The sequence below is a fragment of the Mugil cephalus genome, chromosome 20, assembly GCF_022458985.1.
Source record: "Mugil cephalus isolate CIBA_MC_2020 chromosome 20, CIBA_Mcephalus_1.1, whole genome shotgun sequence".
Classification (NCBI taxonomy): Eukaryota; Metazoa; Chordata; class Actinopteri; order Mugiliformes; family Mugilidae; genus Mugil; species Mugil cephalus.
The window spans coordinates 3,340,273-3,363,685 of record NC_061789.1 but is presented as its reverse complement, the minus strand read 5'-3'; the positions used below and the strand labels follow the sequence as shown (position 1 = coordinate 3,363,685).

Sequence of the window (23,413 nt, the reverse complement as noted above, 5' to 3'; positions counted from 1 at the left end):
TATTTCCTGACAGGCAATTTCTTGGCCCGCCCAGAAAATACTTCTACTCATATGATAGCAAGTAGCGGAGTTTAGCCAGCTGTCAGTTTGTGTTTTCTGTCAGCATTTACTTGTCAAGGAGTTTATAATAAAGGCTTCGTTCGTCAAAATGCCCAAAGGAGGTAAGAACGACGTTTAAACACCTTACAGTGTGTTAAAATCAGCTTTTGTTTATTTGTCAGCCTGATATTAGCAACACAACAACAGTTAACGACCCATGCGACGTTTACTAATTCACATGACAACAGTGGTTGAAGTGTGGTCAAAACATTAAACAAAAAAAAAAGCACCGACGGCGTGTTTATAAGCCGCTTTTTCTTCTTCCACCGGCTGTTCCTTGTTTATACTGTAGAATGTGTAATCAGATCTGAGTGTGATGTCATCTGTCATGGTCGTTGCAGGTAAGAAAGGTGGTCACAAGGGTCGCATGCGGACGTACACGAGCCCAGAGGAGATAGATGCTCAGATGAAGGAGGAAAAAGAGAGGAAAAAGGTTGGTCCTGGGCTGTGTGGCAAACACAGCTGAGAGGAATGGTCAAACTCTCCCCCCAAAAAATAGCCTACACTTCCCATAATGCAATGCAATAACATAATGTAAACAGATTTTTGACAGAAGCCAGAGGAGGAGAACTGACAGGTGAAATCAGCTGTTCCTTCATCACAGATACATTTATCTTAAAAGATAAGTCACTTCTCCTGAAGCTTTTAAAAAATGAATAGGAATAAAATGGAAATCTTATTTGTTAGCTCCACTTTTAGTCCTTATTGATGGCTTAGTTTCAGTATTTAAAATATGTCGCTCAGTCTTCATACTTCCACCTGTGAGTCACTGAGAAACTTGTCGCTGATACCGAACACTGCTGGCATTCTTGTGTACGCCCTCGTTACACCACGTTACTGATTACTGTGTTTAAGTCCTCCTCGCTCTACCTTTTAAATGTCTTCATAAACTCCATTTATTCAGTTATTCACTAATCAGAGACTAAACTAAACAGGCAAAAGCTGCACACAAACAACAACAACAACAAACCAACATTTAAAAGAAGAGAAAAGTTTAGAGGGTTGGAGAGTTTATGGCAGCGTTGGAGAACCGGAACATTTCTGTAGTAGAGAACACGAGGTACGAGCTCCTCTCTCTTCACGCTACATTAACTTAGACAGAATTATTTACTGGACTGAATCCAGTCGACTCCAGGAGAAGACAAGGGATTTGGAATTGGATTAGTCTGTACTCATTTAAAAAAGATCGGTATTGGATTGAGCGGAAGAGAAAACTTGATCCCTGCTTTTTTTATGACTCAAGCTGTTCAGCAGGAGTGAACGTCAGAATGAATTTTCATACCCTGAAGAAGAACAGCAGCGATCAGTCGAGAATAAACCGTATAATATGATATTAAAACTGCTGCTTCCATTTAATCTATTTTCCCTTCATTTAATTTCAATATAGTTATAAATTACTACTACTTTATAAATATAGTTATAGTCTGTTCCCAGTAGAACAACAACAACATGTGCAACATCATGTTTAATGTGCAATATTCTTACACTGCTTTTTCTGTATTTTCTTACTTGAATGCTGCCTTGTTTGATTGTAATACATGTTTTTATTTTAATTTTATTCTTTAGTCCACCCATATATGCACTGTCTGTGTGACTGCTGAATGTTTCTGCTGCTGTTAACAATCAGAATTTCCCCTTTATGGGATGAATGAAGGCGTTTCTCATCTTATCTTATCTTAAATTTGCTTTTATTTTTATTACGTTATATTTTTTATTTCTGTGACATTCTATGCATTGCATTGCAATAAAATAAACTGTAGAGTTATTATTTATTGATGTGTGTGTTTGTGTTTAACCTGGTGACTCGCTGTGTTGTAGCAGGAGCAGGAGGACGGAGGAGCAGCTCAGAACGAAACCGCGGAGGAGAAGCTACCGGGATCCGGGTCGGAGGACAGCGACGACGAGGACTCCCAGGTATCACGCCTCCTCGCGCCCGTGTCGTCGTTTCCGTGTAAAGCGTTTTCACGGTAAAGTTTTTCACGGCCGCTGTTTGTGTGCAGAGGAGAAGAGCCGGCGTCGAGGGCCTGATCGAGATCGAGAACCCAAACAGAGTCGCTCAGAAGTCCAAGAAGGTGACGCAGATCGAGCTGGAGGAGCCGCGGCAGCTATCGAGGAGAGAGAGGCGAGTGTTGTCAGGACGTAGGACACGTGTTACATCCATCAGCCATAACATTATGACCATCTGATTCTAATGGCACCTTGTGAGTGAGTGGGACACAATAGGGAGCAAGTTTTTCTTTTTACCTCAAAGTTGATGTTTGAAGCAGGAAGTGGAAGAATCTGACTGTGAGAAGAATAAATCTCCATCTCAAGGACGGAGCAGCAGCTTTCATGGGATGGTTCTGGTCGTATGTATCAAAGGTGACGAAGAAGAAGAAGAGGAGGACAAAGAAGAGACGGAGTCATGGACCAGGCCACGGATCTTTGAGAAGGAAGAAGAGAAAATAGGTGAGAAGGAGGAGGAAGAAGAAGATGGTGAAGAGTAAAGTGAGGAAAGAAGAGGAAGTAGAGGAGGAGAAACAAGAAGGAGAAGAGGTGGAGCTGGAGGAAGAAGATGGAAAGATGATGAAGAGGAAGAAGAGGAAATAGAGGAGGAGGACAAAGAAGAGACAGAGTCATGGACCGAGCCAAAGATCGTAGACAAAGAGGAAGACGAGGAAGAAGAAGAAAAGATGGTGAAGAGGAAGACGAAGAAGATGAGGGGAAGAAGGAGGAAGTACAAGAGGAAGAGACATAGAACAAGGATCATTGAGAAGGAGGAAGAAGAGGAAGAAGAAAAGATAATGAGGAGGAGGAAGAAGAAGAAGATGATGAAGAGGAAAATGAAGAAGTTGAGGAGGAGAAGGAGGAAGTACAAGAGGAAGAGACAGGATCATGGATCGTGGATCATTGAGAAGGAGGAAGATGAGGAAGAAGAAGAAAAGATAATGAGGAGGAGGAAGAGGAAGTAGAAGATGAGGAGCTGGAGGAAAAAGAAGGAAAGATGATGAAGAGTAAAATGAGGAAAGTAGAGCAAGTAGAGGGGGAGAAAGAAGAATAGACAGAGTCATGGACAAAGCCAAGGATCGTAGAGAAAGAGGAAGATGAGGAAGAAGAAGAAACGATGAGGAAGTGAGTCTGACTCGTGTGGTTCTGCTGTAGAAGTTGATGCTCCCCTAACGGACTCAGCAGAACTGAACCACGGAGACGAAGGTGGTTCCCGTTGCCATGGGGACGTGTTTGGTGTTTGGTTTCAGTAACGTCCACATAAACGCCAGGATCCAGGTTCACGAGCTCATCAGCGACATTCACCTCACCGGTTTTAATGTTGTGGCTGATCGGTTTATTGGTGAACGACGGCCTCATGTCATGTTTCTGCCTTTTCCTCCAACGCAGAGAAGAGATCGAGAAGCAGAAAGCGAAGGAACGTTACATGAAGATGCACTTGGCGGGAAAGACGGACCAGGCGAAGGCCGACCTCGCTCGTCTCGCCATCATCAGGAAACAGAGGGAGGAGGCGGCGAGAAAGAAAGACGAGGAGAAAAAAGGTGAGAAGAGTCGGAGGAAAGAAAAGAAAAGTGACTCCAGAACCAGGAAGTTTTTCCTGCTGTGCAAAAGCACGTTGGTTTTAATTAATGATAAATAATAAACTTTCTGCAGTTCTCAGCTTGATGGTCGTAGTTTAAAATGAATCATGTAGTGATTTGTCTTTAGTGAACGTAGTAAAAAATAAGAAACTACATGAAATATAGGAAGAATATAAATAAAATCATTTACATTTTGAACTGAAGCTGATTTATTTTGCTCGTTCACTGAGGATTCGTGTGATTTATTAGTGCAGAACAGTGACAATAAAGTAAATGAATGTTTTCCAGAAAAGTGACAAATTAATTTCACTCGTCTGAGGCTTTACAGGACGATTCTGTTCTGTCTTTATCGTTCTGTAACGTTTTCCCAAATGAAAATGAGTCAATATTACAGATGTTTTTACTTTGGAAAAGCAGAGACGGTTGTGAAACTAAATTTAAATGAATTAAAATGATATTTGACCTCTTCATAAAGTTTAGAAACAATCGCAAAAGTTTAAAAAAAAAAGGTGGAAAAACTGAGCATTTAAATGACTTTTTTTAAATATTATGTTAAACATTATTTTATTTGCATGCAAACACAATTTAAACTGGTTATTAAATGTTTTTTCTTCATTATTAATGATCCCATTTTTCCAATATTTGCCTGCAAGTAGCTTCAGTTTCTTTATAAAATACATAATTGCATGTATTTTAAAAATCCTTAAATGATTCTTTGGGATTTATTGGTCATTTTAAATGTTTAGCTGGTGACATTATTATATTTTTCCAAACAGAAATGATGATGTTTTGGAAGTTATCTTCACTTAAACTTGTCAGAGATACAGAATGACGGGACCAGGAAGGGAAACAACTAATTTAATTAAATAGAAATTATTATCTAGGATTTAGTTATGACTTTAAATGTCGAGAATTAAATACAAGTGATGCACAGATGATTGTTTTAATCTGGACCTTTGAGACAAGCATTATTCCTGTACCACGCAGACCTTAAATATCTAAAGTCTCTATAAATGTGTCTGAATATAAATGTGTCTTAATATAAATGTGTCTGAATATAAATGTGTCTGAATATTCAGAACTTCAAACTAAACCTTCAACTTTCTGTCCACAGCGAAAGAAGCGGCGGCGGCGGCGGCCAGAGGGATGAACTCCCTCTCCCTGAAATGAAGCAGAGTATTTATCGGGAGCATTTCACTTATCCACGGACTGCTGCAATATATATATTTGACTATTTTTAAATGAGGATCTATGAAGAGTATTTACTGTAACATATGACCATGTGGGAAAGAGTTGCGCAGACACCAGTGGAGTGGGGTTGTGTTTACCTTGGCATGGAAAAATGGCCGCCATCCCTCCAGGAAGTAAAGCTCCAGCTGGATTGAAGGGCGGGGGGGTGTCTTAACGTTGTATATAAGTGACTCATGAAAATATTTCTGACTAATATGGTGAAACAGTTGATAATGCGTCTGTCTTCTTTGTTTGCTGCGTCACATCCTGAGAAAAGAGTCGAGGTCGACGGGTCCAGTGACATGAAAATGAGTCAGTGTTGCAGATGTTTGCTTTGGAAAAGCAGAGACGGCTGCGAAACTGCATTTAAATTAATTAAAATTATATTTGAGCTCTTTATAAAGTTTAGAAACATTCACAAAAGTGGAAAAACTAAGCATTTAAATGACAAAACTATGTTAAATATATCACAAGTTCTGTTAAATATTATTTTATTTACATGCAAACATAACTTAAAATGGTTATAAAGTGAAAATTCTTTCATTAATGTTCCCATTTTCCCAATATTCAAGTTAAAAGATCCTCATCATGGACTGGAAATGGAATAAATGACCATTAATTTCAGTTTCTTTACACAAGACACAGTTACATCTAGTTTAAATTAGTAAAATGGGATTTGCTGGCAATTTTAAATGCTTAGCTGCTAACATTTTTTATTTTATTTATTTTTTTGGTAAATGATGATGTTTTGGAATTTATCTTTAATTAAAGGACTTCAAATTAAAATTGCCAGAGATGCAGGATGACCACTGAGTTATCAATCAAATAGTTTCTCTCTTCAATCACTGTAATACAATTATTTGTTTTTTTTTTTACAGTAAAATATCTCTAATTTAATATTTTTTCATTATGTTGGGTGAAACAAGCTTAAAAGGAATTTAAGTTGTATATTTTAAATATCAAAATCAAGTAAAACTTTCCTGTAGTTTCTTAAATATTTCGAGGAGTCGCGCTTCGCTGAGCTGTCGATAGGTGGCGTGTGCACCAGGGAGTCACCGTTACAATCCACCAAATACTAAACCGAAGAAGAAGAAAAAAAAAGCTGCGCGCTGATTGGTCGAAACTTTTCGCGGACTTTAGCATGTGAAGAAAAACTATTTTCCAGGGTTTTTTTTGGTTGTTTTTTCAGTCCAGGCTTCGACTGGAAGCGGCCGCAGGTTCCTTCAGCTGGTGAGTGGAGATAATTAATGTTTAACAGGAAGTAGAGTTTAAATTTATACGTGTAGACACCGATAAAACGACTTGTTTTATGTTAAAGTGTCTTTTTATTATTATTATTTTGACACATTCCCGCGCTGCGGTGGCAGAACCGCTTATTCAAAACAACGACGTAGCTTTAAAAAAGCATGAGTTCCTTCTCTTTCTTAGTGCTTTAAGTGTTTTTTTAAATAGTTTTATTGCTTTAACTAATTTATATTCTTATTATTGCCTGTGTGCATCTCTTTGTTTCGGCTGTGGTCGTTTTTAAAATGCTCTATAAATGAAGTGGAGTTGAGTTTGCATGCGACTATTTCAAATTATGTGGTAAAAAAATATATTTAAAGCTCATTAAACGTGCCCAGTTCATATATGTTTATATTTTTCCTCCTTTTTGCTGAAGCCTGAGTCAGATAATGAGATGCATGAGGTGGAGGTTGTGTAATGGTGACCAGATGATCATGGTCATGTTGTGGGGGTTTAGTTGGAGAAAGGACAAACAGCTACAGATACGAGCCTCGTGGAGGTGTGTGTGTGTGTGTGTGTGTGTGTGTGTGTGTGTGTGTGTGTGTGTGTGTGTGTGTGTGTGTGTGTGTATAATCTAAGTTACCAAATAACCAGAGTTACGTTCAGCAGGTTTGTGCAATGGTTCAAAGGTCAGATCACTTCACACCAGTGTAATAATGGGTCATATCTGCAGCAGAAAAACATAAATATTCAATCAAGTGGGAGATTTTAAGGGTTATATCTTTAGATGAGGGCGTATATTTTTATTTTTTATTATTTTTTAAGTTAGGTGGACAACAAACACACCATCTCAAATCACGGCTGCAGTTTTTAGTTTCTGTCAGCTCAGTTGTAAAGTTATTTTTGCAGAGTTTGTTTGTTACAAGTGTCAAACATGATAGATACATAGAAACAGAGAAAATGATAAACAGACAAATAGCTTAAAAATGTGAGAAAAGTAGGTCACACTTTAGTAAAATGTTTCCCAGTGTTGAACTCTGGTCCATATAAATCTGGCCACGTGTCAATGTTAGTGAACTATTTGTTATTTGGTTGTTTATATGGGTCATTGTCCTTAATTTGATCTGATAATCCACATTTTCCCAGTTTTGCTGTTTTTTTTACTGCTGTGTTTTTTTCCACTCTGTGGGCGTGGCCTGATTTTATGTCTGACTTTATGTCTGATTCTTATCTCTGATTAAAGATTTCCTTTGTTGTCTATTTTTAGTTCTCCACTTTGTGCGTCCAGGGTAAAACCAGCCACCATGTCCTTGACAAACGGCCACAGTGTGAGCAAAGAAACGTGGGACTCGCACAACAAGATGATGCTGGAGCCTCTGGCCATCAGCGACTCGGAGGTTTGTTTCCTGAGGATTGACACTATGTTTTATACTGGGACACAGTTCAGTTCATGTTCGTTATGTTCCGTCTTTGTGTGTTTCAGGTGTTCTCTATTATAAAGAAAGAGAAGCACCGGCAGACGTACGGTCTGGAGCTGATAGCGTCGGAGAACTTCACCAGCAGAGCGGTTCTGGAGGCTCTGGGTTCCTGCATGAACAACAAGTACTCTGAGGGATACCCAGGCCAGAGGTGAAACACCCGTGTGTGTTTAATCATTTCTAAACCCTCCTAGCCGGGTATTAGTGTTCAACTAATCCATGTGTTCAGATACTACGGTGGAGCCGAACATGTGGATGAACTGGAGAGACTCTGCCAGAAGAGGGCGCTGGACGTTTACGGCCTGGACTCGGAGAAATGGGGCGTCAACGTGCAGCCGTACTCTGGTAAACAAACTCACCTGAGCTGCTTCTGACTGTTCGTCCGCGTCGTTGTTCTCTCTCCTTTATTACTTGTGTTTCCTTTACAGGTTCGCCCGCTAACTTCGCCGTCTACACGGCCATCGCGGAGCCTCACGGCCGCATCATGGGGCTGGACCTGCCCGACGGAGGCCACCTGACGCACGGCTTCATGACGGAGAAGAAGAAAATCTCAGCGTCGGCCATTTTCTTTGAGTCCCTTCCCTACAAGGTAGAGATTTAGATGTGAGCGGGTTTGAATTAAAGCATTTTAACACAAATTTTAAACATTTTTTAGGTGTAAATGCAAATGCCTCAGGTTTCTCAACAGCAATCTGTTGTGCAAATATGCAAAATAAGTATTTAAACCAGGAAAAGAATAAATTATGAGTGAGTAGAATAGAAAAAATAATGATGAAATAATATTAATGAAGCAACAACCTGCTCTATGAGACATTTATTTATTAGCCTGATAACTGAAGGGATAAAAGGGTGGGGGGGTATAATAGCGCCACCCAGAGGCCATTAATCCACTGGACATAACACGGCTCATTATGCATTTTGTTTTTCTGGACCACACGTTTTTTTATTTTTCCCAGAGAACACTCAGGTCTGTAGCTGGACTTCAATGATCTTGGACCAGACTCTGACTATTTGATTCAGGCGGTTTTTGTCCTTCACAGAGAGACCATTGAACCGACACATAAAAGAGAACGTTTCCACACACTGAGCCTTCACAGTGGCTCATAAAGGTAGAAAGAAAAATAGAGAAATAAACCTATAAATAAATCAGAATCTATATCACTAATCACACAGAGGCAGCACGTTCGTCCAGACAACGTCACTCCTCCACCTGTGTGGAGGGTTTGTCAAAAAAAAAAGTAAAATTATCTATTGCCTCAGTTTTATACGCGTTCCTTTGGCTCCACCTAGTGGCCTAATGGTGGTACTACAAGTTAGTGTTAATTCATTTCTCTGGGGAAGCTGCATAAACAACAGCCATACGGAGGAAAGCTCAATATTTTTATTAATTTTAAAATGTGCACAATAGTAGAATTTGATGATGCACAAGCTAAATAAAAATTTGTAGCCAGATTCACTTTCAAAAACCAAATGTGACACAGTTTGGGTTCATTGGTTTTATCCAAACGTCCAAAAGGAAAGTTTATTTTTACTTAAACATGTGTGTCTTTTGTGTTTTTTCTGTACATTTATGTGATATTTTTTTTTGTCTGTAGGTGAATCCAGAAACCGGCTACATCGACTACGACCGTCTGCAGGAAAACGCTCGACTGTTCCACCCGAAACTCATCATCGCAGGTCGTTTGCTGAACACAGACACACACGTGCATGGCTGAATATTTGCCTCTTTGAGAAAGGAACTATTTTCTTTGTTTTTTGTTATTTTCCTCATGCAGGGACGAGCTGTTATTCCCGTAACCTGGACTACGCCCGGCTGAAGCAGATCGCCGTGGAGAACGGAGCCTACCTGATGGGAGACATGGCTCACATCAGCGGGCTGGTGGCGGCCGGAGTCGTACCGACGCCGTTCGATCACTGCGACATCGTCACGACGACGACGCACAAGACGCTGCGCGGCTGCCGAGCAGGACTCATCTTCTACAGGAAAGGTAACCAACACACTTCTCTCTGATTCATGTTCTTGGAGTTATTTCGTGGTTTGTGTGCGGTTTTATTTAACTTTTCTCTTCCTGGTTAAATCTGTTTCCCTCCTGCAGGCGTGCGCAGCGTTGACGCCAAAGGGAAGGAGATTATGTACAACCTGGAGACTCTGATCAACCAGGCTTTGTTTCCTGGTCTGCAGGGAGGACCACACAACCACGCCATCGCAGGTACACACACCCCCATGATTGTTTTTTTATTTATCGTTTATTCGTCAGGGAGTTAAACTTCTAATCTAGGACACGTACGTGTTAAAATAAGTATTCTTTAATTATCCATTATAATAATTAGGGATGCACCGATACGATATTTGTATCGGTACCGATATCGAAGAAAATTGCAGATCGGGTATCGGAGACAATGAGCTGATCCATATCGGTAATGGATGTTTAATTCCCATTTGCACTAAACTATATTAAGAGCTGATTGCTATTTATTTTGAGAGTCTACCAACCAAGCTAGTGAAGCTATTTTTGCTTCTCAATTTCTGCTCCTTTATTTATTATTTAATATTTATTTAGTTTTACGTTGGATTTTTAATCCCTAATTGCACTGACTGAACCAGTTACACTTGTTATATTTTTATGGTTCAGATTGTTTTACTGGTGCACAATTATTAAATAAATAATTCAGTATATTTATATCTGTTTATTTGTTTGTTACCATAATTCCGCGCTGTTTTTCTGTATCGGTATCAGCCGATACTAAACCTCCAGTATCGGTATCGGTATCGGTGGTGAAAATCGGTGATATCCGTAATGATAATTATGGATGTATCTGCAGCACTGGTGGATGTTCTGCTAATGATTCAGCCTTGAACATGACTGTGATGATGATTTGTTGCCCTCTAGTTGCTCTCATTGTGCGTCACTGGTGTGTGAATGTGTAGATGTGTCTGTGACTGTGAAGCTGTTTGAGTAGCAATAGGTAGAAAAATGCGACTTAAAAACAAAACCGTTTATCAGTAGATAATAGCCTGAACCACGGAGCTAACGAATGCTAACTAAGACGAATGCTAACATGAGAAAACATGACTTCTTAACACTGATGTAACTTAACGGAATAATCTCCAGGTCAAACTCCGCTTCCCAAAACTTATTTGCTGCCATTTAAGGTAAAAAAATAAATAAATAGTCGGTCATCAAAAGTCAGATGCTCGTCTGTTACAGAGTCCAGACTCAGTCTGAACAGACGCACAAATATTTACTGAGGTCACATGAGGAAAAAGCAGCTTTTTGATAAGATGTTCGTCTAGTTCTGTAATATAAATATCTATAAAACTATTTGTTCGACTTAAAAAAAACCCAGTAGGTTCAATAAATCATTAAAGAGCCAGAATTAGCTAAGAGGCTAATTTTCATCTGCTCCCTGACCAGATGCTAAAAGTCAACCTGCAACATTAAATACAGACGATTAAAAAAATAATAATATATCTGACAGACGAGACCTCAGGGCTGATGTAACATTCATGGACATAGTTCAGTTCAGAGTGAAACATTATAAAAACAAACACAGCCTCTTTTAATCATTTTTCCCTCTTCTCCAGGTGTTGCTGTGGCTCTGAAACAAGCCATGACCCCTGAGTTTCAGGCCTATCAGGTCCAGGTTCTCGCCAACTGCAAAGCTCTGTCCAACGCTCTCATTGACCGCGGATACAAGATCGTGACCGGTCAGTATCACAAACACTAACGAGTCTCTTCTTCTTCTCCTGCTTTTCTTTTGTTGTTATATTTATGTTTTGGTCTCCACCACTTTCTCAATAAAGTTTACAAAGATGAAAGCTTATAAAGTACATTTACAATTTATTTGATCTTATTCTATATTTTTTATGCAAATAAAGTCTTTTCTACACTTTGTAGGTTTTAAATTGAACCCAACTCTTAAAGAGTCTAAACCTGTAGAAACCGTTATAACATCCATGTGAACAAGTGTGTGATCAGGTCTCGTGTCTCGTGTCTCTTGTCTTTTGTCTCTTGTCTCGTATCTCATGTCTCTTTTCTCGTGTCTCTTTTCTCGTGTCTCATGTCTCGTGTCTCATGTCTTTTGTCTCTTGTCTCTTGTCTCTTTTCTCGTGTCTCTTGTCTCGTGTCTCGTGTCTCTTGTCTCGTATCTCATGTCTCTTGTCTCTTTTCTCGTGTCTCATGTCTCTTGTCTCGTATCTCATGTCTCTTGTCTTGTGTCTCTTGTCTTTTGTCTCTTGTCTCTTTTCTCGTGTCTTTTGTCTCTTGTCTCGTGTCTCATGTCTCTTGTCTCGTATCTCATGTCTCATGTCTCTTGTCTCGTGTCTCGTGTCTCTTGTCTCATGTCTCGTGTCTTTTGTCTCTTGTCTCTTTTCTCGTGTCTCTTGTCTCATGTCTCTTGTCTCGTATCTCATGTCTCTTTTCTCGTGTCTCTTGTCTCGTGTCTCATGTCTCTTGTCTCGTATCTCATGTCTCTTGTCTCTTTTCTCGTGTCTATTGTCTCGTGTCTCATGTCTCGTGTCTCTTGTCTCGTGTCTCTTGTCTCGTGTCTCATGTCTCTTGTCTCGTATCTCATGTCTCTTGTCTCATGTCTCTTGTCTCGTATCTCATGTCTCTTTTCTCGTGTCTCTTGTCTCGTGTCTCGTGTCTCTTGTCTCGTATCTCATGTCTCTTGTCTCTTTTCTCGTGTCTATTGTCTCGTGTCTCATGTCTCGTGTCTCTTGTCTCGTGTCTCTTGTCTCGTATCTCATGTCTCGTGTCTCTTGTCTTGTGTCTCTTGTCTCGTATCTCATGTCTCTTTTCTCGTGTCTCTTTTCTCGTGTCTCTTGTCTCGTGTCTCGTGTCTCTTGTCTCTTGTTTCGTGTCTCGTGTCTCTTTTCTCGTGTCTCTTGTCTCGTGTCTCATGTCTCTTGTTTCGTGTCTCTTGTCTCATATCTCGTGTCTCTTGTCTCTTGTCTCTTGTCTCGTGTCTCTTGTCTCGTGTCTCATGTCTCTTGTCTCGTATCTCATGTCTCTTGTCTCATGTCTCTTGTCTCTTGTCTCGTGTCTCATGTCTCGTGTCTCGTGTCTCTTGTCACTTGTCTCGTGTCTCATGTCTCATGTCTCGTCCTCGTCCTCTAGGCGGCTCTGACAACCATCTGATTCTTCTCGACCTGCGTAACAAAGGATCTGACGGAGGACGAGCTGAGAAGGTCCTGGAGGCCTGCGCCATCGCGTGTAACAAGAACACCTGTCCAGGTAACGTGTTGAATGAGCTCTGTGATCGTTTAATCGGTCTCTCAGGCTTGTTGCTGTGGCAACAGAATGCTGGGTCTCAGACAACCTGCTAATACATCCGCCTATTAGCATTCATCTTTTAACATCCGTGTTAGCTTTTATCTGTTAGCATCCATCTGTTAGCATGAGGGTTAGCATTTATATGTTAGCATCAGTGTTAGCTTTTATATGTTAGCATCAGTGTTAGCTTTTATCTGTTAGCATCAGTGTTAGCTTTTATCTGTTAGCATTTATATGTTAGCATCCGTGTTAGTATTCATCTGTTAGCATCCGTGTTAGCATCCGTCTGTGAGTATCAGTGTTAGCTTTTATCTGGTAGCATTTATATGTTAGCATCCGTCTGTTAGCATTCATTTTTAGCATCCGTGCTAGCTTTTATCTGTTAGCATTTATCTGTTGGCATCCGTTTGTTAGTATCCGTGTTAGCATTCATCTTTTAGCATCCTTGTTAGCTTTTATCTGTTAGCATCCGTGTTAGCATCCATCTGGTCGTGGCTTTGATTCCCATGTTGACAGAGACAGAACCCCCGGCAGTAGCCCCCCCCCGTGGCCCTTTCAAAATTTTAAATGTTGTTTCCTCAACAATAAAAGTTCCTGATTGTTGTGCGTGTCTTTGTGTAGGAGATAAAAGCGCTCTGCGTCCTAGCGGCCTGAGGCTCGGCTCTCCAGCTCTGACCTCCAGAGGTTTGGTGGAGGACGACTTCAGGAAAGTGGCCGAGTTCATTCACAGAGGTAATTCAGAGGAGCTGTTGTTGTTGTTGTTGTATTCAGGAGATTGATTGATTGATTGTCTTTATTTTTAACATGTAAGTAATGAAAACAAAGTAAAAAATAAAAAAATAAAATGAAGAAAATAGTGAAAAACCATAAATAAATCAAAAGCCAGAACTGTTTCTACTGCTTGAGGAGGAGGAAGTAAAAACTCATCTTAATCATAATTATGATTAACATCAGTATATATAATAAAAAGCTATAGTAACTATAATTAATCATAATTAATCAGTCAGGAAACACTGACCTAACAGACAGAAAACTAATTGTGAAACCCGCTCGTCCTGCAGGTCTTGAGTTGACCCTGGAGATTCAGAGGAGCCTGGATCCCAAAGCTCCTCTGAAGGAGTTCGTCCAGGCTCTGGGTCACGGAGAGAAGTTCCAGCAGCGAGTGGCAGAGATCAGGGCCGAGGTCGAGGCCTTCGCCGCTCAGTTCCCAATGCCGGGTCTGCCTGAGCTGTAGAGGACAGAACAAATCATCTCAACTCACGGTGCCCGACACGTCTCAGAGAAAATGGTCCATATGAAGAAAGGTTACAGAGATGAAGCTCTGTTTCCCACTGCAGCTTTAGTCTCTGACGATTTATTTACTGTACTGATCCAGAGTTTTCTAACTCACTACTACTGACTGACGCCCAGAACATATGATATGAAATTATACCTGCAGATGTATTAAGTAAAATACAGTTTAATAAATAAAACCACTGTTGTTACCGACTGAGTTTCTTCTTTGAGTCACGACTTTACTCTTAGATTGGGATCAACACTTTAAACTAATGACCGTAGAAATTATGAGATCAGCGCCAAATTAGCTTTGGTCTTAGAAAGAGAAGAGAAATGATCAGGTTTGGGTTTAGTCCTAAAGTTGGATTTGGTCCTTTTGGTTCATCAGGACTCTGAGAAAGATCACGTTTCAATAATCAGAATCTAATGAGAACGCTGAAAGTAAAATCAGAACATCTGTACATGCTGCCATGTTCAATATGTCAACAGGTAAATAGTGTTCCCAACATACGGAGTCAAAACATTTAGACATGGACAAACTTGAATGATCCACAAGTAACACCCTAAAAAAACACAAGTAAAAAACATAGATTAAAATAAACAAAAATTACAGAATTAGCATGAACAAAATTACAAAAGGAGCTGGTAAAACTGTGTCCAATGTGATCCAGTTGTTTGACAAAGCATAGCAACACACAATAACACCAAAATAACCAACAACACAATAACAATAACTTAAAAAGGTAAAAATCGCTGCCACTCTTTTAGGAACTGTACTCCAATTTATTTTAAGTATTTCGAAGAGTCTCTTCATCTGCAGATAAATTACTTGTAAGTTAGTAAAGTTTAGTTGTGTTGCTCAGCCTTGCAGCCTGACCAAAAACACAATTTTAAAGACTAACTTAAAAAATAAATGGAAATATGATGAACACATGAATTCATTTAATATTATTTTCCTGTGTGACACTTCATAATCTCCTCAAATGTCTCTTAAAACAAAAATGTGAAGTATTTAGGGCATAACGTGGGAGATTTAAATTTCCTAAAATATTTTGTGTTATCCAGTGTTTAGTAATATTTGGTCCTTAAATTCCAAAACAGTTTAACTTTTTTTAAAAAAGCAACCTTTATTTGTTTTTCAATGTGTTTTATTTCCTACAAAAATATTGAGAAACTGATCTGATGGACGGAGCCGCTCTGGGACCTTTTATTCCGCTCTGGGATCGTTATTACACTGATGTCGTTTAGTCTCCTCTGAGATCGTTTAGTCTGCTCTGGGATCGTTTAGTCTGCTCTGAGATCGTTTAGTTTGCTCTGGGATCGTTTAGTTTGCTCTGAGATCGTTTAGTTTGCTCTGAGATCGTTTAGTTTGCTCTGGGATCGTTTAGTCTGCTCTGGGATCGTTTAGGCTGCTCTGAGATCGTTTAGCCCGCTCTGGGATCGTTTAGCCTTGTCTGTCTCGGCCGGTTCAGAGGTCACTGCGGCTGCGCGCGAATCCACACCGAACCAGTACCAACTCGGTGCCAAACAAACGCTTCGTGACTTTTCTCTTTAAAACACAAATTAAATCCACAAACCTGTGCTTTTCTAGTCGCTGTTAGCCGCTGTTAGCTCCACCGCTAGCCTCGCTGGCTACTTCAGCTAGCTAGTTAGCTTCCAGCTAGCTTAACCGATAGTTTTTTTTTTTTTTTTTTTGTCTTTGAGTGGGGTTGTGTGCACCGGGGCAGACATGCAGGACATACTGGCCAACGTGGACCACATCAAGTTCGACCTGGAGCTCGCCGTGGAGCAGCAGCTCGGGGCGCAGCCGCTTCCCTTCCCCGGGATGGACAGTGAGTAGCGGGGCGCTAGCTGCTCCTTAGCCGGGGTCCACGGACAGACCGACGGTCGCTAAGGAAACCGTGGTGGTCCCGTGTCTCTTGTGTCTTTTATAACACACAACCTGGTCCAAAACACACACACTCTCTAATGTGTGAGGATGCTCTCAGTCATTCAGGACATTGTTTATATCCAAAAAAAAGCAAAAAGCAAAAGCAAAGACTTGTTGAGTTTTGAGAGGACGTTTCTTCCGGAACTCAAACAAATCAGAAACTTACTTCTGCAGAGTCAGAAGGTTTATTTCCATCCAGCTTTGCATTAATTTATCACTAGGATGATGAGAGAGTTTGAACACTGCATAAAGTCTTAGTCTTAAAGACTCTCAGTGGAGTTTAGATCTGTTCACCCATGGTCCCTGAACTACTCATTCACAGTTTGAGCCCCATGATATTATCATCCTGAAATATCACTCTGACATCAGGGAATAAAACTGATGAATAACCTGCTCATATATATTCATGTGATCAGCTGAAGTCAGCTTGTCCAACCTCATTTCCTCCTGGAAGACGAAGGTTCCCAGTTTTTAATAAAGCAGCGTTGGACAGTTCTTAACCAAACTTCAGTAGTTTCTGCTTCAATCTTCTTAGATGTTTCCTCTTTTTGTTGTATGATCTGACCTTCTCAGTCACACTAATGTCTTTTCCACATGTTTGTAGAAGAAATGAGAAGTTACTCATTGCATCAGTTAAATAACTTGTTGAAAACCAGTTAATCACTCATGCAGGAATTATCCCGTTGGAGGCTCCTGCTTATTTTCTTTTAGTCCAGGGTTTGTTTTTGTCCAGTCAGTGTGTAATAATAATATTAATGATGTGTGTTTGCAGAGTCCGGGTCGGCTGTGTGCGAGTTCTTCATGAGAGCAGCTTGTCAAAAAGGTAAAAACACACATTTTGAATCCAGACAAATGAGGAAAATGTTTTGTTAAAGAGTCTTTGGACTTACAAGAACAAAATGTGACGGCAATTAATAAAATAAGCTTAAATCTTGGAAAGAGAAGAGAAATGATGTTTAGGTTTAGTCCTGGATTCTTCTCCTCAAGCAAATAAAATCCCCAACAACATAAAGAGTCAAAACATTGTGATTACGTAGAAACTAGTTAAAGGATTCAACTTTCAAAAAAAGGACTGGATCAGTAAATATAGATTTAATTTGTCTTAAACTTGAGTCTCAACTAAAACCTCTTGGATCCAACATTCCTTTTATTCATTAGACTCTTTCTACCTAGTCAGCCATAACATTATGACATTATGATCATCTGGTTATCACACCACCTGTTATTTGGTGAAATATTTTAGTGAACAGGTGAATATAGAGAATATAAAGTTGATGTAAGAAGCAGGAAAAAGACGTCACAGTTTCTTTAGTCTGAGCTGCAGAGGATGTTCATGCTGATTCTTTATTCATGATATATGGGAAACATCCTCCTGCTTTGGCCGTGAGGTCGAGTTTAGTCTTAAACAATGTTCAGGTGATGCTACGTATCAAAATAACATCCACATAGAAGAACATAACGTAATAGTGAGATCAAATTTACTCATTATTCAAAACTTTTTTCCTTTTATTTACTCTGGAAATGAGTCCAGCTCCGAATCCTGATTTAAAACAAAAAACACTATGAGTGTTTGTACCAGTGTTGATTCCTAATGTTTCCGTCTGTGGTTTCAGGGGGGATGTGTCCGTTCCGTCACATCAGCGGAGAGAAGACGGTGGTTTGTAAGCACTGGCTCCGAGGCCTCTGTAAGAAAGGCGACCAGTGCGAGTTCCTCCACGAGTACGACATGACCAAGATGCCCGAGTGCTACTTCTACTCCAAGTTTGGTCGGTCGACTCGATGCTTCTTAATCTGCAGCCAGTGCATCTCTTTTCTTTTCTTTTCTCCATCTGGGAACAAATCTAACTCTGTGTCGCTTTAATTTAACGTCCTCGCAGGCGAGTGCAGCAACAAAGAATGTCCGTTCCTGCACATCGACCCAGAGTCTAAGATCAAAGACTGTCCCTGGTACGACCGAGGCTTCTGCAAACACGGTGAGGACGAGCTCAGAGCAGGAAACGACACACAAACCTGCTGCTTGGTTCTTATACGACATGTTTCTTTTTCCGTCTCAGGTCCCGACTGCAGACACAGACACACGAGAAGAGTGATCTGTGTGAACTACCTGGTGGGATTCTGTCCTGAGGGAAAGTCCTGTAAATTCATGCAGTAAGTGAAGCTTTGCACCCGATTCCTGCTGGATTATTAAAGTTTGATTAAAGCACTAGTTTTACCTCTGGTAATGTGTGATGTAAAGTGAAACTGATACTGTAAATGATCAGTTTAAAGGGTTTAAGGCGTAAATAAAGTAAACTACCTGTAGATTTAACGGTGTCGTGTTCGTCTGCAGCCCCAGGTTTGAGCTTCCTATGGGAGCGTCAGAACAGCCGCCTCTTCCTCAGCAAACCCAGAACCAGACAAAGGTGAGAAAACACTTTCATCTTTTCATTTATAAAGTCCTCACTGCTCATTTACCATCATTATTTATCATCCATGTTGGACCGGACCACAAGAAATTACTCAACCTGCTAAAAAATAACTATTAAAGTCACACACTGAAAAACAGCTTCACTAGAAAGAAGCAAAACATTCTTACGTTCAATCAAATCATCTTATATTAATAAAACAAAAATTTGCCGATTGCTTGAGCTTTTTTTGCTCGACAAATTCTTAATAATATAAGATGTATTTCTTTGATATAAGGATTTGTTGCTTTCTTGAAACTCTGTTTTTGCAGAGCACAGGTTCAGTCTGAACCAGCGAAATCTGCTTTTAGTTTTTATGCACCAAACAACCTGGAACCATCTTCAATATATAGATATACTCATCACTGACACTTTCATTACTCCTGCACATTTTAAGACATCGCTTTCAAACCACCTCACCTCAGTGTGCAGCTGCCTCTTATTACCGTCTCCTAATGTTTTAGTTTGTTTTAATCTCTGTTTGATTTTGTATTTTTGTTGTTGTGTCTCGACATCATTACAAAGGAGGGAAACCTTAATAATAATAATAATAATGATGATAGTAATAATTTCACCCGTACAGAGTCTAAAGCTTCTATCTCTTTAGATTATTTCAGCTCTTGAGTTTGACCAGCAGTTTATTTTCCATCTTTTCCATCTTTTCCTGCAGCCTGTCCCGACCATCGGCCGCTCGTCGCTCTCTTTAATCCAGTTGACCAACTCCAGTCCGGGCCAGAGGCCGCAGAGCAACATGGCGCCGGTCATTCAACACAACAACATGACAGGAAACAGAGGCCCGCGTCCCCTGGACCAGGTCACCTGCTACAAGGTGAGACGTTTACCCTCAAACATGGACGTCTCGACTTTTAAGTGTCGTATTTATGAAGGTCTTCAACAGTCACAAAATATTTGGTTGATTAGACATTTTTTATTTATACTTTTTAAATTTTAGGAGCTGCCTCAACAGTTTCACACTAGACCTGTTAATATAGGCCACGCCCCCTATCACTCCTGAGCCAATCACAGCGATGCCACATATCACACCCTGATTGTCTGAGTCCAGTTGGTTTTATCTTAAGAAACTCGTGTCACAGATCATGAAATTGATCTAAAAATAAACCAGATGTACTGAGTTGTAAATTATAAAACTGCTTTAGATTTAATATTTATTTTCTCGTGTTTTTTTTTTTTTTTGCAGTGTGGTGAAAAGGGCCACTACGCCAACAAATGCACTAAAGGACACCTGGCCTTCCTGAGTGGACAGTAACGTTTGAGCTCGACTTCAGCGGATCGATGTGATGAGGACGACTCTTCACATCCACTCTGCTTTAAAGCTGTGGAAACTTAAGACAGTGGGAGAGACTCTGTGACAAAACGTGGACACTCAAAAGACTCTTCGCGGCCAACGGATCCGGTTTGTGGCTTTGTCTCCGGGGAGGTGCGGTGCTTTCACTCGTTGCCAGCGTTTCTTTGGGTCGTTTGACTCCAGAGGCCGCGCTTATAAATGTGATACATGTAGTTTGTACGTGGAGCCCTCATCCATCCTACAGCATCACATCCTCTCAGTCTGTTCAAATAAATGTTCTTGTTACAGATCGGTGTCATTTCCTCCAACACGAACACCAAATACGTCTTATATATATGTTTTATTGGTCACAACGGTCACATTAACACAACAGAGCTGAGAACAGAAAGAGCAGAGGGTCCACGCTGCTGCTGCCTGGAGCGGCTCAGTGATACTTCCTCCAGCGATCGTGCTCTTTAAAGGAGAAAGAGTCGACGTCAGGGATGTTTGAGACAAACAGCGAAGTTAAACCGGAGATAAACGTGTGTGTGTGTGTGTATTTCTTACTGATGTGGTCGTATTCCCACATGTAGCTGATGGCGACGTAGCCGACGAGCAGCATAGCGACGCCTCCGATGCCGCCTTTCTTCACGTTGATGTACTTGTTGTAGTATCTGTCGTGGCCTGAACGAGGAGACGAGACGTTCAGTCATTTTTCATTTAAACCAAGAGATCAAACCAGATTAAAGTTATGACTGCACCTCTTTATATGTACACGTGTTTTAAATCTAGATATTTTCAGACTTTTCATCAACATCTCATCACTCTGTCGGTTCTTTACTGAAAAAATAATCAGCTCCCAAAAGATAAATGTGGAAGTTTTATTATATTAGTATAAAGACGTGGCTGCATTTAACTGAAATGAGATGTTCAATATTATTGTTTGAACATAAAAATTAGCTAAAAAATAAAATTAAAGATTCGTCTGGTTTGAACACTAATGTAAATACACAACTCATCACATATATAAACTCTGATTCAGTTGTTTTTAGACATTTTTATGAAGAAATGTTCAACATTTACTGAGGGAACTGGTTTATTTAATCACTATTAGCACCAGCAAATCATTTATTTAAATATTCAGTCTCATGACGGTGAATTTAAATAGATCGTTATTGTTTCTTTCCAAAACACTGAGGCTGTTTAAGGTGGGAGATGTAAACTACACTCATGTCCCACAGGTGTTGTTGTTGATCCAGATTTGCAAACTTATCAGAGCTTGAAAACTTTACTGGAACTAGGAACGTCAGCGCTCCGACAGAAGAAGAGGAGGTTTTTGTTCTCACCCCTGCGCATGGCTGAGAGGAGGCCGTTGGGAGTAAAGTCCCGGCCTCCGAGCCAAGTTCCCAACTCGCCCAACTTCACATCCATCAGCCGCTTCTCAATAACGGGAACTGGACAAAGGCCAAAATCACATTAAAACAGCAGCTCACCCACAACTCTTCTACATGTTCACAAAAAAATTAAATATAATCAGCATGAGTACAGAAAATATGCCAATACTGATTAGTTCAGTAAAGAAAAATAAAAATAAAAAGATATTTAAATTAATATTGGATAATTTCGTATTGTCTGTTACTATAGTAAATATTATTTGATTGTAAATATGTCCAATTATTTATCAATATAATTATTTATATTTAGACTTTGCATGAACAAAAATGGAAATAATTCCCAGTAAGTTCCTCCTACAAAGGTTAATAAATCCGAGTATTTACAATTAAAAAAAACATCACATTTTTACACTTGAACGCAACAGCTATTAACCTTTGACATCATCAGCTGTGTCTGCAGCAGTTTAGCAGCTTTAAAGAATAATTTAAGTATTTTAAATAGCAGTTTAAAATGTGACTGCAAAGCAAATCGCAAAGTACCGCGGTTTATTATTTCTACTTAACGCGTTTAAAGATTATATTTAATAGAGTTGAACACAAACGTACCCGCTAGCTAGCTTGCTAAAAGACACAGTTCCACGAATTAAATGTGTCCACAAACAAAACTGGGAAACCAAATGCAGATTAGAATTTAAATTAAACGTATTTTGCAATTTATAACCAGTTAAACGTCCAAAAAAAGTGCTTGTAGATTAATTTTAGAGGCAACTTCGCCAATGACACGTAAAGTCCTTGACGTGACTCGAAGGATTCAGAGCGGCCTTAGGTCACAAAAAAGCCCTAAAATAAAAAATTAACTGTTTGTTTGACACATAAAAACATTTAATTCTCCAAAAATCCCGAACATAAACACGAAACAAAGCTGCAGTAATAGAAAAATTTTGCTTTTTTTAGGAAGAAGGCACGTTACGGTACCTGGTCTGTCCGCCATCTTGACCGGTGCAGAGGATTTCTCGCAAGGGATTCTGGGAATAAAACGAGGGAGTGCATTATGGGAGAAAATGTAGTTTTGTAGTAAATCCGCTAGAGGACGACAAAGGAAACGAAACTATTTCACAACACCGAAGAGCAAATTAAATTTAAAATGAAATAAATTCAATATATCGTTTGAAACACATAAAAATTAAAAGAGAATTTATTTATATTTTTGTTTTAAATAAATAAATGGAATTAATCAACAGAGAAAGTAAAATATTCTAGAACATATAATTTAAATATGTACGAGCTGTGGTTATCCTATGAAAAATATTGATAAGAATGAGATAATAAAAATATATAAATTAACAATAAGAAAGACTGAGTTACTATTAGTGGATGTCGGCATCAACTGAATTTTACTGTATATTAAAATGAAAATATTGTACTTTTTAATTTAGTTTGGGGAACAATGTACAATGAGATATGATGTGATGTGACACAATGCAATAAACACTTGGTTTTCACTTAATAATAATAATAATAATAATAACATATAATAATAATAATAACAATAATAGTAAGTGACTAATAATAGAGCATATGAAAGCTGACTACAGACACTGAGATGCATCCTGTTCTGATTCCTCAGTTTTCAGACCACGTTGAGCCGCTCCCTCTCTCTCAGTCTCTCTGTTCTGGTGTATTTTAAAACCTTGACCTGAAGCCTCCTGACACTCTATCAGAAGAATCATTTTCCGGCCGATCGATACGAGCCAGCAGCGCTTCTACAAAACGTCCCTGAAGATACAGTTAAGATCTTATTCAGGCTGCGCTGTGTGTGTGTGTGTGTGTGTGGTTGTCAGGTCCCTGCTCAACACACCCACCGATCAATACACACCCCTCACACACACACACACACACACACACTGAATAAATGAATTAGAGTGTGTAGTTGTGGCTCCAGCCTCTTTCCTTTATTAGACTGATTCTCCTGCTTCCCTGTAACGACGTTCATTAGATGAAGGACTCATGTCAAACTCCCACCTCCTTAGATCTGCTTTTCTGTCCTGTAGGTAGAATAGATCATGTGCTTTGAACGTGGGAGAATATTTACTTCCATTAGTGTTTAATGTACATTAAAAAAAAGGCTTAAAATTCTTTAGAAAAATATAGAAGAATCTGTTGATTTTCTCCTGAAACGTCGTTCGTGTGTTAAAAATGATACGTTCACACG

The 23,413-nt window shown here is 39.7% G+C and overlaps 4 protein-coding genes across 5 annotated transcripts; 3 read left to right on the top strand and 1 right to left on the bottom strand.

Annotated features, from left to right (window-relative positions):
- The first annotated feature begins 34 nt into the window (after positions 1–34).
- Positions 35–5,124, top strand: pdap1b (pdgfa associated protein 1b). Of its 2 annotated transcripts, XM_047572418.1 has the most exons (6): positions 35–161; positions 441–532; positions 1,918–2,013; positions 2,100–2,221; positions 3,475–3,626; positions 4,780–5,124. In XM_047572418.1, the coding sequence occupies exons 1-6, from the start codon at positions 149–151 to the stop codon at positions 4,833–4,835; spliced, it is 531 nt and encodes a 176-aa protein (XP_047428374.1). In that variant the 5' UTR covers positions 35–148; the 3' UTR covers positions 4,836–5,124. The 2 variants fall into 2 exon arrangements, with proteins under 2 accessions (XP_047428374.1, XP_047428373.1); XM_047572417.1 differs by lacking the exon at positions 35–161 and having other exon boundaries at positions 416–532.
- Positions 5,125–5,983: 859 nt separating this feature from the next.
- Positions 5,984–14,361, top strand: shmt1 (serine hydroxymethyltransferase 1 (soluble)). Its single transcript, XM_047572416.1, has 12 exons — positions 5,984–6,125; positions 7,387–7,516; positions 7,603–7,748; positions 7,827–7,942; positions 8,026–8,186; positions 9,193–9,274; positions 9,373–9,585; positions 9,694–9,807; positions 11,184–11,306; positions 12,718–12,834; positions 13,495–13,605; positions 13,935–14,361. Exons 2-12 carry the CDS (start codon positions 7,424–7,426, stop codon positions 14,105–14,107), a joined length of 1,449 nt encoding a protein of 482 aa, XP_047428372.1. The 5' UTR covers positions 5,984–6,125; positions 7,387–7,423; the 3' UTR covers positions 14,108–14,361.
- A 1,239-nt stretch (positions 14,362–15,600) lies between these two features.
- cpsf4 (cleavage and polyadenylation specific factor 4) lies at positions 15,601–20,115 on the top strand. The gene is made up of 8 exons (XM_047572910.1): positions 15,601–15,980; positions 16,851–16,901; positions 17,692–17,844; positions 17,956–18,051; positions 18,133–18,226; positions 18,408–18,480; positions 19,193–19,351; positions 19,721–20,115. Exons 1-8 carry the CDS (start codon positions 15,878–15,880, stop codon positions 19,787–19,789), a joined length of 798 nt encoding a protein of 265 aa, XP_047428866.1. The 5' UTR covers positions 15,601–15,877; the 3' UTR covers positions 19,790–20,115.
- A 34-nt stretch (positions 20,116–20,149) lies between these two features.
- atp5mf (ATP synthase membrane subunit f) lies at positions 20,150–22,246 on the bottom strand. Its single transcript, XM_047572911.1, has 4 exons — positions 22,177–22,246; positions 21,154–21,261; positions 20,375–20,491; positions 20,150–20,281 (listed from the first exon to the last, which is right to left on the bottom strand). Exons 1-4 carry the CDS (start codon positions 22,190–22,192, stop codon positions 20,253–20,255), a joined length of 270 nt encoding a protein of 89 aa, XP_047428867.1. The 5' UTR covers positions 22,193–22,246; the 3' UTR covers positions 20,150–20,252.
- Between the last annotated feature and the right edge of the window lie 1,167 nt (positions 22,247–23,413).

Coding starts and splice junctions, on each gene's coding strand:
- pdap1b (XM_047572417.1), top strand. CDS start 416: ATGTCATCTGTCATGGTCGTTGCAGGTAAGAAAGGTGGTCACAAGGGT. Junction 2,014..2,099: donor GCGACGACGAGGACTCCCAG/GTATCACGCCTC, acceptor GTTTGTGTGCAG/AGGAGAAGAGCCGGCGTCGA. Junction 2,222..3,474: donor CAGCTATCGAGGAGAGAGAG/GCGAGTGTTGTC, acceptor CCTCCAACGCAG/AGAAGAGATCGAGAAGCAGA.
- shmt1 (XM_047572416.1), top strand. CDS start 7,424: ATGTCCTTGACAAACGGCCACAGTGTGAGCAAAGAAACGTGGGACTCG. Junction 9,275..9,372: donor CCCGAAACTCATCATCGCAG/GTCGTTTGCTGA, acceptor TTCCTCATGCAG/GGACGAGCTGTTATTCCCGT. Junction 9,586..9,693: donor ACTCATCTTCTACAGGAAAG/GTAACCAACACA, acceptor TCCCTCCTGCAG/GCGTGCGCAGCGTTGACGCC.
- cpsf4 (XM_047572910.1), top strand. CDS start 15,878: ATGCAGGACATACTGGCCAACGTGGACCACATCAAGTTCGACCTGGAG. Junction 15,981..16,850: donor TCCCTTCCCCGGGATGGACA/GTGAGTAGCGGG, acceptor GTGTGTTTGCAG/AGTCCGGGTCGGCTGTGTGC. Junction 18,481..19,192: donor AAACCCAGAACCAGACAAAG/GTGAGAAAACAC, acceptor CTTTTCCTGCAG/CCTGTCCCGACCATCGGCCG.
- atp5mf (XM_047572911.1), bottom strand. Junction 20,492..21,153: donor CCTCTCAGCCATGCGCAGGG/GTGAGAACAAAA, acceptor CTCCTCGTTCAG/GCCACGACAGATACTACAAC. Junction 20,282..20,374: donor GTGGGAATACGACCACATCA/GTAAGAAATACA, acceptor TCTCCTTTAAAG/AGCACGATCGCTGGAGGAAG.